We start from the raw sequence: 12,434 nt of genomic DNA, 5'->3' as shown, positions 1-12,434 counted from the left end.
TCAACTTTCACATCACAATCACATTCACTTTCAAATGTCACACTCCACAATCTCATTCTTCATCCCAGAATACTCCTGTACACTACAACATTTTCCCAGTTCCCAGTTCCCATCGACATGATAAAAGATTGTAACACTTCTTCAAAATGAAACTTTTCAAGAAATATGATTTATACATACGCTTACATCTAATGCTGACATGTTTGGAGCTTGATGAAAGGTGCTAGGATCATATTTACATTGATTTTTTCTACAAATTGAATATACAGCCATTCCGATATTGCTTGTCGCACCTTTTTGAAAAGAAAAAGTTTGTGAGCTCGAAACCTAAGTTTTAACCGGTTAAAACCTGAAGTTTGGCTGTATTGCCTTGAATTACAGCTGAGTTTGAAGTTTTATCGAGTAAAAACTTAGGTTTCAACTTTTCTTTTTCAAAACGGAGCGACAAGCAATATCGGAATGGCTGTATGTAGTTATCAGCATTCAATCTCAAATCAAAAAATGATGAAAAGTCAGGTAACTTTTGTAATTGCACGTCCAGCAAACGTTTGAGATCAACTATCATCAATCTCTGCGTGTGCGAATTACAAGCTCTTTATAACCTCAAGGCCTGAACTCGTTTGATCCCTTCCCTTTTGGTTTCTTATCAGTTATTGATACTATCTTACTACTACCTAAGATTTTTAGTTAATCTACAGCTCTACTTATATATATGGACCCCACTATTTAGAGCCCTCGGAGCGGTATCCGGCGCCCCCTCTCGGGTCGGACACCAGGCTACAAACAAATCAGGCGCCCCTTTTTAGAAAGAGGGGCTCCCTATTGGGGCTCCCACATTATTTATTTCATCTCCGTTATCCTCCATTGTTGCTCGAAGAATTTACTCTTTTGCATGTACCCGGCATACCCTTAACCTTAAAGGAACTATCTGAAGTGAGCAAAGTACAAGACTGAGCCATTGTCACTTTGATGATAGTGCGATGAGCTGAGCTCGATAAGCACACAAGACCGTATGCATTGGCATGAAGATATCTTAAATTAACAGCATAGATAGACATAGGGGTTTCATACAAGGATATTGGTCATACAACATAAAATGATGCATAGGTAGATGACAGATCCTATTGACTGGAGTAAAGAGATATGAAGCAAAAAAAGGAGATCGTTGTCGCCTTGAATATGTTAGCTCAACTCTACTCCTTTGAGTTCAAATTGAGACTGTCCGAATCAAAAAAGAATATATCAAGAAACGTTTTCAAGCTGACATCTGTCTTGTATGAGTAAATTTGATGACTCATTCAGCTGGGCCCTTGAGATTGATATCATATTCCTGAAAAACAAGTGCAGAATATCAGTATAAGCAATGATTTGGTGATATATACAAATGAAACTGTTTGACAAACCAGATTTTTTCATCGCAAGTTGATTGGTGAGCGAGACAAGATTGAACACCATACGGTTCAAGAGCTTTGATTGATTAATGATCAAGAACTTCAACTTCAGGATCATCAAGTTGTGGGTTTTGCTTTCAAGCCGTCTCGTTCAAAAGGCCTTCTTGAGATTTGATCTAGCGGGATTGCACAGATATTTTCGAATCTTATCAAACTGGTTTCTTGTGTCTATAAATGTGAGTTAGATTTTCATGCTACTCATCCCAAATCCAACAGATACACTCCATTCTCTGTGAAAAGACTTGATGTCACATAGGTGTTGATCAATCTTGAATCTTCATTGCTGCAATCCTTCTTTTTCCATGTTTTGATTCTCAAATTTTAAGGTTGTTGCTACAAGGCTATTGGAATGAAGGCGTGCGATTGTTGTTGTGATAGTGTAACTTATCATGGTAAGTTGATGAGCGTGATTCAAGAGAGTCAGAGGTTGTTGGCATGTGTATGAAGTGGTTCAAGGTTGTTGGTGTCGGTTTGAAGTTTGGAGATGTGATCAGTGCAAAGAGGGAACAGGGAAAAAGTAAACTCCGACATGGGAAAAGAGTTCGAGATAGGGGAGAGGGGACCTGTCACCTCCTACATGTGTATATGCGTATGCACTACTTTCATGAGAGTCAAGGGGCCCAATGTCCGTGCAGTCATGGGGCCGGTCTGGGCACAAAAGAACTTTGAAGCCCTTTCATTTGTTTCAGTGATCTTTGTTGCCCCATCATGGGTGAGGGGGCATCAAAAAAGTAAATTAAGGGCGCATATGAGAAGTTTTGCCCGCTTAAGGGAGCCCTCAAGGTCCGACTGTGCGAAATATAGGCTAAAAACAGTCGGGTGTGATCGGGTCACGCGGGTTTTGGTGAAAACCCGGGGGGCTCCGGATATCAGCCGAGGGGGCGATAAATAGTGGGATCCATATATATATCAGTTCCAGCAACAAACAGTCTCTTTGGTGGGTAATTTTTTGATCTTTGCTATGATTCTTCTCTTTCTGCCTATCGCTCTACTATACATCAAGAGTCTTTCATTTGTTAGGCAGTCATTATATATAAAATTGCCTGAAACCCCTGATATTCTTGTCCTGAGGATTTTCTCAGGACTATGATATACCCTATCTATCACTGCTGATCCAAAAAGATAATAGTGTCCTGTCAATCCCTCTATAGTTTATTTATCTCAGTAAACCTTTCATGCCTTTCCTGTACTTGATTCCTGATCTATCATCTTGGTCAGAGGTTTTATAGATCATCCAGGTTAGGTGCTGACATTCATCTCTATATATTTAACAGTCTCTCCAAGATGAGATTCCGACAGATCTTTGTGACCATCAATATGTTGATGGACCACACTACTTCTAGTCCTCTCATCCCTCAACTTGATATGTCCGCCTCCGCCAACCCAAGTAAAATAGCCAGCCAAGTAGCTTCTGGATCAAACGGTGTGGTCTACCCAGCTACCACTCAACAATACAATCAGAAGCTGGAAGAGGCAGCCCAAGTTAAAGCAATGGCAGAGAAGACTTATGGTCCTCCATCTTATCCCATCCATCGTGATAGGAAGATGCAGGAGTTGCAGTACGTTAATGGACCACCAGGATCTGTACCGTCAACTCCAGAACAAATGACACAAATTTCAAATGCCGCTCCGACAGACTCCAAGAGCCATGGCTTTGACAATCTCAAGGTCGTAGTGCCATTATGTATAGTAGGATTTTTGGTAGCAATCTTAGGACCTGTCTATATGTGGCATGTATTAGATTGCTTTGAGGATAAAGAATCTGCCACAGAGAAGGCGTACGAGACCCCATCTTGAATTTATCATCACAAATATCTCAACTAAAATTTCTTTCAATTTTCTTTTCAGGGCAATGGAAAGAGATGTGGAAGTTGCACGTGTTGGCAAGTAAACTGAGACACCCCAAGAAAATGGAAGACTTGAATCAAAAAAGGGGAATATGACAACTTCCAAACCCCCAATCTTCTACCACAAAACCTTATAAGCTTGAATTATCTTTGGTAAGTGATTCTTTCTTCACCATCTTCATCTTGTTTTGAGATTCAAGATTTAGTTTTGTCTGCTTTGTCAGTTTGAATGTTTTTGGTAACTCACTCCTTCTGTACCAATTTCATCTTATTTTGTGGTTCAAAAGTTTCAATATATTCTGCTCTGTCAAAGCTCTATAAGATTCAATGTTTTTTTGGTAATTCACTCCTTGTATACCAATTTCATCATAACTTGAAATCTCATCTTTTCATGACAATTCATGTTGTAAGCCCTTGCCACATATTCTCACAGCGTACATCATCATCTATAATAGTTCATCACATTGTATGGTGCGGTAGAGGGAGATGATTTTTGTAAGGAAACTCTGGTTGAATAGTACACAGAGCCACAGCACGCAAGATCACAAGCACCCAAAAGGATGCTTGATATCTTTAAAGATACCCAAGTTACTGGGCTTCACAATATTTCGTTGGCTTAAAATTCAAAGAGGCTTCAAAGCCAAAAAAACCATGGTCATTTGGAGTGCTTTTGCACCTAAATTCCCCAGCATAGACAACCAACACATATATATCGAAGCAATATTTGCTATGGTGCACAAAGAATTTGATTCACGCATTGAATAATGCTAACAGTAGGAACCTTATAAGCAAATAGTGATCAGCAACTTGTGCCTTCTGGGATGTCTCCCCCCCATTCAATACGCCAGAGGGCGCATTTGATGAATAAGGTGGTCACATATATGCTGCTTAAGTCGCCTGTGCGATCGCTTCCAGAAAACGGCGTGCGCCGGCCTTGTGAAAAGCTGAATTATCAGCTTACAGGAGCAGAAATCGAGTCTCATTGGGTTATTTCTAACGTTTTACCTTGGAGACCTGCGGTGAAAACTTGGTTCATGAAACAGCAAGAACAACGGGAGGGTGAGACGTGTTGAGGTTGATGAAAAGTGCTAGAAGAATATTGACATTGAAATTCGTATAAAGTTTAAGCAGCCGATCTTAAATCAAAAACTGAAGAAAGGTCAGATTGATTTTGTACTTTCACATTAAAAGTATGAGATCAACTATAATCAATTTATATGTGTGCGTGAAGTAAAAGCTGTCTTTTGCTTTACCTTGAGAACAATGTTTCAGTGGCTTCAGACCTGCTCGAGGAGAGAGAGTTACAGTCAGTTTAGAAAAGCTTGTCGCCAATTCCCCGCCAATTTGCTCGAGTTTTGCGGGCAAACTTGGTCAAGCTTTTATGAATATTTTCACGATTATAGAGGTCACTGATTCCACACTTAGGAAGATGTTCTCTAGGCCTGAACTCGCCTGATTCCTTTCCTTTTGACCTCTCACCAGTCAGTAATACATCCTTTTACGGCTTTTCCTGCTTCAAGGTCTTAGTCGATTCATAGTCATTGAAGGTACAAGAATCTTTGCTGGTGGGTGCTTTTGATCTGTCTCATATTCTGTTCTGTTTTGCTATCTCTGTGCCATACACCAAGAGCATTCCACTGGTCATGTAGAGAGTCATGAGAGATGTAACCTTAAATCTTCAATATATTTTTTGCTTCACAAATTCCCAGGAACCTGTATCCAGTTGCATCCAGTTGATCCAAAGATATGACAATCTCCTATCCCTGTAGTTTATTTGTCTCAGTAAACTTTCACTCCCCTTCCCTTCTTTGATTTCTCAGTTTTGATATCGGTCGAAGTCTTCATGAAGTATTACTGTTGCTGATACTGATATCTACCTACATATTTAACAGCCACCTGAAGATGAAATTCGGTCAGATTTTCCTTGGCCTCAATATGTTGATGGATCACACTGCTTCTGGTTCTATAATCCCTCAACTTGATGTTGCTAGCTCCACTAAACACGCTGAATTAGCTGGCCAATCAGCTTTCGGATCAAGCGATGTGGTCTACCCACTTACCACTCAACAATACAATCAAAAGATGGCAGAGGCAGCCCAAATTCAAGCGCAGGCAGAAAAGGATTTTGGGCCTCAATCCGCTAACAGCCTTCGACATAGAAAAATTGCACAAGTCGTGTATGCACCACCACCAGTACAAAACATGGATGTCAAAGAAATTGAAAAGCCTAAGCAAGCCACTCCTAAAGGTTATCCACCCTGGTTGCTACCAGTTTTTGTACCTGTTGCGGTTGTTGGAGCTTTTGTTGTTGCTTTTTCCTTGGTGTACTGGCTGGAAAGGGTGTCCAAAACCACGTATGAGGCCCTATCTCAAATCGGTCCCCACATATCTCCTAACTGATATTTCTTTCATTTGTTTTTCACAGAGATTCAGAATCAGATGAACCGAACGAAGGCTTATCAGTACATGTCATCTGAAGCACCCCATGACTTGTATCACAGAAGAGTGGATGGAAGTTTTCAGGCCTCAGACTTGGGGTCACACTTTATAAGATTGGATATTTTCGGGATTTCACTCTTTCTTTAACAATTTTATCTTATTTTACAATCTATTTAAACACTTTATAAATCCTTCGCAGACTTCTATAACATCGAATGTTTTTCGTAATTCACTGCTCCTATACCACTTTCATCTTATCTTGAGATCCGAACTTTTCAGTATAATCTACGTCATGAGGCCTCACTATATAGATTTATTTTTGTGAAAGCATTCATCATCATATTTGTTCGTTCATCATGGAATACATTAGGCGGTGAAGGATATGATTTTTGGAAGGAAACTGCTGCTGATAAGTGTCCCGGAACTTATAAAGATCATGCAAGCTTGAGCTCCAGCGCTGAGGACCCTATACAGCAAATGAGATACCAGAAAAAATTGGGCCCTTCATATAAGCCTCATATGTAGTACGAGTTAATGTGCGCAGAACCTTAAACCATAGAGGAGTCTAACAAACAGAGGGCAACCTCCGGAAGTCGAAGAGCCTGGACGTCCTACTTTGGGAGAACATCGGCATCGATGGCTTCTAAAGTGTAATCCTGGGTCTGAAGCGGCCCCACCTCCTCTCCAAATGCCCTTGCTCTTATACCTGGAGAAGTCTTATACAGAGTCGCAAGACACAGAATCACAATCGCTAGAAAAAGGATACTTGAGATCTTTGAGGAAATCCCAGTATGTGCATTTGCATGTACACTGGGTTTCGCGTTATATTATTCATGCGCAACCCGTACGGGCTTCAAGATCAAACACAGTTGACTGGTGCAAAGGGCTTTTGCACCTAAGACCTACAGCATCATGGAAAACCCCGAGAGTGAAGCAAGATTTGCTATGGTGCAAAAAGAGTTCATTTCACATAGTCATTTATGCTAGCAATAGGAAAATCTATTGACAAAGAGAAATCGACAACTTGTAACTTCGGTGATGTGTCTAGCCCCATTCGATACGCTAGAAACCACATTTGATGAGCAGGCTGGTTACAGCCATCCTTCATGAGCTGTCTGAGCGCTCGCTTTCAGAGAATGTTGTGCACGAGACTTGTGAAAAGACACATCATCAGCTTGTAAAAAGGAGTGATTGAGTGTCGTTGGGTCATCCCTATTTGGTGTACCTGATCGCTTCCCCAGTGTTTTCCTTCGGAGATCAGGTGCAGTAAAAACTCAGTTTATACAGCAAATACATTGTGATTCAGTCTCGACGAAAGAGTGAAGGGCTGATAGTACAGGTCGATTGTTGATGTTTTCATTGCTTGGCAAATGTGACCTTGATCTTATGCTCCCCATCAAACTTGTAATTATGTAGAGCATCCTTGGCAACTCCGGAGCTGGTCGCATCGGTATATTCGACGAAAGCAATGGTTGCTCTCCCTGGAATGGTACGAACTTCGACCAAATTTGCATACCTAGTCAAAGATCGAGGCATTCAGGTCAGAATATACGTCACCTTACCATCATATCTAAGATATAAGGAGTCCGGAAAACTCTGAAAGCCGACTCAACTGCTTGAATAAAACCTCCAAAGCATCTTTTCCAGCGTTTTCCGGTAAGTTTTGTACAAAGAGAATCTTGTTCGGTGGTTGATACTCGTCTGGCATTTGAACAATCCTCCGACCTGAGTTGGTCGAAGCAGCTGTCGCAGAAGTGGTAGGCGCAACACCTCCAGCAGCGATCGCACTTTCAGCAGCGATCCGAGCTGCCTCTTTCTGAGCAAAAGCTTTCTTTCGCAATGGATTTTCTCGACGAGATCGTTCTAAAGTATGGAAATTAACTGTTGTTAGTAATCAAACGCTACAGGAGACAGGCTTGATACTCACTCTTCTTTGTCAAACGTTCCTCCTTGAATGTATCATATTCATCGGGCGTCTTACGTTTGACCACAGCGTCAGCGGGTGTTCGGGCAAAAGCAATTTCCTAAAGTCGATCAGTCGACGTATCAGTTGAAGACAGTCAAAACATAACTTGAGGTTGCGTAGTATAAGAGTCGCAAGAGCGTACGATAAGGCTTGCCATAGAGCGGGAATCCCTTGACTTCTTTTACAGCTTTGGCAGCCATTTCACGTTCTGGGAACGCAACGAAGGCCTGACCACGCATTCGAACTGATTGATGGGCCACTACATCTAAAACGGGACCGAAGTTCTTCAGGAGGTTTTTCAACGTTTGCTTCAAAACTAGATCGGTAAAGAACGATTTTCTGTCAGAATCTTGCGTCTCCCTCGCTGATTTGCGCATATCATTCGGGCGATGCGTATGAGTAAGACTCACTAGGAATCTTCACTTTCTCATTCAAGTTATTCAGGTACACAGTCTCCGTCGCATCTTCCGGAATAGTATCTCCCAGATCCTCTTCCTTCGTGAGTCCCTCCTTGTTATCCGCCTCTGTTAAGCCTTCAGGGTTCATACCGTTCGTCTTCTCATCAACGTTCGTGTCAGAAGGACCGCTGGTTGGATCGTTCATGATCGTGTCTGTGTCCAATGTTCCTGGAGCTGGGTGACTGGTCCCAAGATTCGAACTTGCCCCTACATTGCTTTCGGAAGCCTGAGCTGAGGTGGTCTGCGCGACTTCCATTGAATCAAAACTGAGCCTGAGGATTGAAGCTGAAGAGCGATGAATAGGTCTTTCGAAGTTCTCATTGAGTCACACCATCAAGGCTTCGCGGTAAGGATAGTCTGTCATGCGCGTGACATGTGATATACTACACATCGCTCACAGACAGTCACAGACAGTCACAGACAGTCACAGACAGTCACAGACAACAAACCCCAAGAGGTGACGCAGAAAAGCACAGAAATCAATCTCGACCGGGAAACATGACATTCTCAAGTCGAGTTTGGAACTTGATCATTCAATTTCATATTCACCACATGATCTTCTTTCAAAACAAATCCTCCAAATGACCTCCAGACACCAAGAAATCCGCAAAAACCAAACAAAATCCCAAAACCAACCAGCATTCAACCGCCCACTGACCTTCAAACAATGCTCCTGAAGAGCTTTGAGACTCAGCCATCACAGATTGCCACCCAAAACAAGATGCTTGAACAGATGCAAAATGAAGCTACTGCCTGAGAGAAAGCTTACAAAGACCTTCTCAACAAATTTCAAGATATAAGTGGGAAGATCAAGAACACAGTCTCATTGAGCCCTGAATCAACCAAGGAGAAAAAGACACCAAGAGCTTCAACAGGCTTGGTCCCAAACAAGGCCCCTATATCTTCCAAGCCTGAAAGATGCAGCCATCCTCCCAACAAGAAGCCACCTCCCCAGTCTTCAAATCCTCAGAGAAAATCAATGGCATCAACATCTTGTATTCAAGCCACCATTCCCCCAAAACCATGCAAACAACATCCTGCCCAGTTAAACAGAACAGAATGGCCCAAAAGATCTGAGCCAACAAAGGCAGGTAGATCTTATTCTAGTTCAACAATAAAGTACCACTGGAATTCCACTCTTTTTCTCTAAGAATTGTTTCTATGTCTCCATTTGAATTATTTGGTGGTTGACATCATTGTCTGCTATACTAAAGCCTCCAAAACATTTTCTCAAATTTAAATCTTGGTTCTCAAGGTCATCTGAAATAGAAGGCATACTCAAAAGCACAACAGCCAAGGATTGTGTAGGTCAATGTGAAGTGAAAGAACCCACAGCTGATTGTGTGAACATTGGTGGTGGTATTGTCAACATTTTTTTGCAATCTATACTCAAGCAATGTTTGATTAGCTTGGTATACATGAATGGTGTCCAGATCTCAACAGCACTAAAGACACTCTCAAAAAATCTGTAAGGGTAGGGTACTCTTTTGGAGTATTACATGCGCACTAAGGGTTGATATTTGTAAGTAAATAGTAATTACAAATTAGAATTAGGAAAAAAAGGAAGAGAGGGCAAAGTACCTGGTCTGTTTGGATTAATCCAGACAGACTGCAGTTAATTGACTCTTACAAAGAGTTTTTAATTAAGATGAAGGGTGGACCCATACACTTCTTTTAGGAAACCACCATTCACCGCCCTGGAACAAAAAACCTGTTGCCCCCTTTTTTGGGGGTAATACCCGTGAATACCTGTGCAGTACCGAGCTTTTTTGCCCTAGCAGAGGCCCCAACGGGCAGTACAGCGGGCAATTTTTGTGGGCAATGTAGCCCACAATTATCAAACCGGGCAGTTTCTTGGTGAATCACCGCCATTCTTATCAAATCCCAATTCACCTCACCCTTTATCTCATACTCAAAGTGGTCTGTTTACTACTAGGCTTCAAGATCAAAAGGATCCAGATCCTGCCCTTCAAACTCCTGATTTAAGTTGATCAAAGTCACCAGATGCCTTTCTTGCCACTCAAACTAAACAAGATCGACCCAACTTATCACCTTCTTGCTCTGTTACGGCTCTTCAAACTGCAAGTCCACCTGTACTTTGCCTTCCAGAGCATTCACTTTCAATAAATCACTCAAAACCAGTACTCATCTCTAGATCCAGTCTGATTGAAACTCTCAAAGCTAGAACATCCAAATCAATAATTGACTCTCATCCCAATCATGCAATCTCAGAATCTTGTGCATCCCCTAATCTAGATACTTTGATTGGAGAATCTGATGTGGTAGAGATCAAGGTGCGCACCATTCAATTTCATCTCAAGTGAATCAAAACTAAACCACTTGATAATCAATGTGGAGGCAGTTTTGAACCCAATCCACAGTGTCATTTTACTAGTCACTGGCAGGCCAGTGAGTTCCATTCACCTCAATCCATCTCAATTTGATGTCAGTTCAATCTCAAATCAATGTCAGTTCAATATCAAATTGACCTCAAAATCAGCTTGAGTGGGGGATATGCATGGGCTGCATATACCTGCAGATCTGCATTGAGCTAGGTCAGTACTACAGCTTAAAATGAAATTTTATCCTCCAAAATCTTCTGGTGGCTTCTTGTTACTTTCTATGTATGGTGTACTGCATTCTGAAAGCTTTACAAAACAGATTATATTGCAAAGAGTGAGTAGTCTAAAGGTTTTACCTTCCTTGCTTGTTTTGATACTTCACAAACAAATGTAATAGCTACTATCAGTCCATTTGATCACAACCCTGGTAATAACTAATCTTTGAATGACGTTTGGTTCATCTTGTCCTGAAGTTAAAGAACCAAGCCATGCTCTTAATTCCTTTTGAGACAGTTTAATTGGCTCCTGACCTCATCTTAGCTTCTGATTTTAACATTCTGCCACAATTCAATAAAGATACATTTGCAATTTGTTCAAAAATTGAAGGTCTAGATGATGTATTGACTAAATTTCAATATAACTTGATAATTTCTTTGCAAAAATTCTTGTACTGAGGTAGATGTAGGCGCTCAACTACAGCAGGTAAAGTAAGCATAAGCTTGGGGTACAGAAATTTTTATTAACCTCTGAAGGATGAAAAGCTTTCCATGAAAAATTCCTTCAGTCTTGATTAATTGAGGTCTCCAATTTGATCCTGTTTGATTTGCATCAACATCTTGGCATGAAATCCCAAGCAACCCATTGTGGTAATCAAATCATTAGATGATTTGAATCAACTCACTACTATTTCATGGCACCTTACATCAACATTATAACCAATATTCCCTTTAACCTTTCCTTCAAACATAAATGTTTTTTGTTTCTTGATCATCTTTCACAACTCAATCTTTCATTTTTGTACATCATTTTCCATTTTTCATATTCAAATGCTTTCTGTGTGATTAAATTTCATTTTAGAACATTAGGGTTCAGTGTTAATTATCCAATTAAACAAACATTACAAGAAAGAAAAATTTGAAGTTTCCAATGACAACAACAAGAACAAGATGCAAGGAAATATAAAAAATAGATGAAATTCATTGATTGATTGATTGATTACCTAACCCTACAAAAGAAAATAAACAAAACAAACTAGTGATTGAGTGGGTTGATCTAATTAAAGCTCACTGGAAACATTCAAATCAAAATTGAATTAAGAAAGAACTGGAAACACATTTAACAACATAAAGGACACTACAGTTAGTAAAGAAAGGAATCACAGAAGAGAAGAATCAGATGACTTACCATTGGAACATTTCATTTGAAAAAGATTGAATTTAGACAAGTCATAAAGAACAAGGAAAAGAAGAATGAAACAAAATCAAAAAAGTAGAAAATAGAAAGATGAATCAACCAATCTAGAAAGCACAAAAGAAATTTAATCAAAATAAAGTGAAGAAAGTAAAAGGAAGGACGAAGTTGATTAATTTTAGGTAGAAGAATCAAAAGAAGAGAAAAAAATTAAAAGAAATACAAAAATAGAAATGACTTACCTTTAGAAATTGAACTCGATTGGTGAAAATAGGAGGTTGAGCCTGAGGTGAATGATGGAAATAAGCCAAAAGATGAGTGTGGGAACTTGAGTGGTATGTATACACTCCCCCACAAGTCGCAACCTGCAGGGGTGTGTAGATACCACTCTAGTGTTAGATTATACACACCTCCACAAGTCGCGACTTGTGGGGGGTGTATATATACCACCCAAGTTCTGGATTTGGGTTTTTGACCAAATTGTATTGATAACCAGGTATTTCCTGAAGAAGTCATTAAAG

General features: G+C 40.4%; 2 protein-coding genes across 2 annotated transcripts; one reads left to right on the top strand and one right to left on the bottom strand.

The window, feature by feature from the left end:
* Positions 1 to 2,735: 2,735 nt before the first annotated feature.
* Positions 2,736 to 3,248, top strand: MELLADRAFT_90164 (uncharacterized protein; the record flags this gene model as incomplete). The annotated part of the gene is made up of 1 exon (XM_007413241.1): positions 2,736 to 3,248. The coding sequence occupies one exon, from the start codon at positions 2,736 to 2,738 to the stop codon at positions 3,246 to 3,248; it is 513 nt and encodes a 170-aa protein (XP_007413303.1).
* A 3,845-nt stretch (positions 3,249 to 7,093) lies between these two features.
* Positions 7,094 to 8,859, bottom strand: MELLADRAFT_109264 (uncharacterized protein; the record flags this gene model as incomplete). The annotated part of the gene is made up of 6 exons (XM_007413166.1): positions 7,094 to 7,253; positions 7,351 to 7,600; positions 7,665 to 7,761; positions 7,805 to 8,019; positions 8,114 to 8,446; positions 8,820 to 8,859. The coding sequence occupies 6 exons, from the start codon at positions 8,857 to 8,859 to the stop codon at positions 7,094 to 7,096; spliced, it is 1,095 nt and encodes a 364-aa protein (XP_007413228.1).
* Between the last annotated feature and the right edge of the window lie 3,575 nt (positions 8,860 to 12,434).

Source organism: Melampsora larici-populina (genome assembly GCF_000204055.1).
Source record: "Melampsora larici-populina 98AG31 unplaced genomic scaffold MELLAscaffold_35, whole genome shotgun sequence".
Taxonomy (NCBI): domain Eukaryota; kingdom Fungi; phylum Basidiomycota; class Pucciniomycetes; order Pucciniales; family Melampsoraceae; genus Melampsora; species Melampsora laricis-populina.
This window is presented reverse-complemented; position numbering and strand designations above follow the sequence as displayed.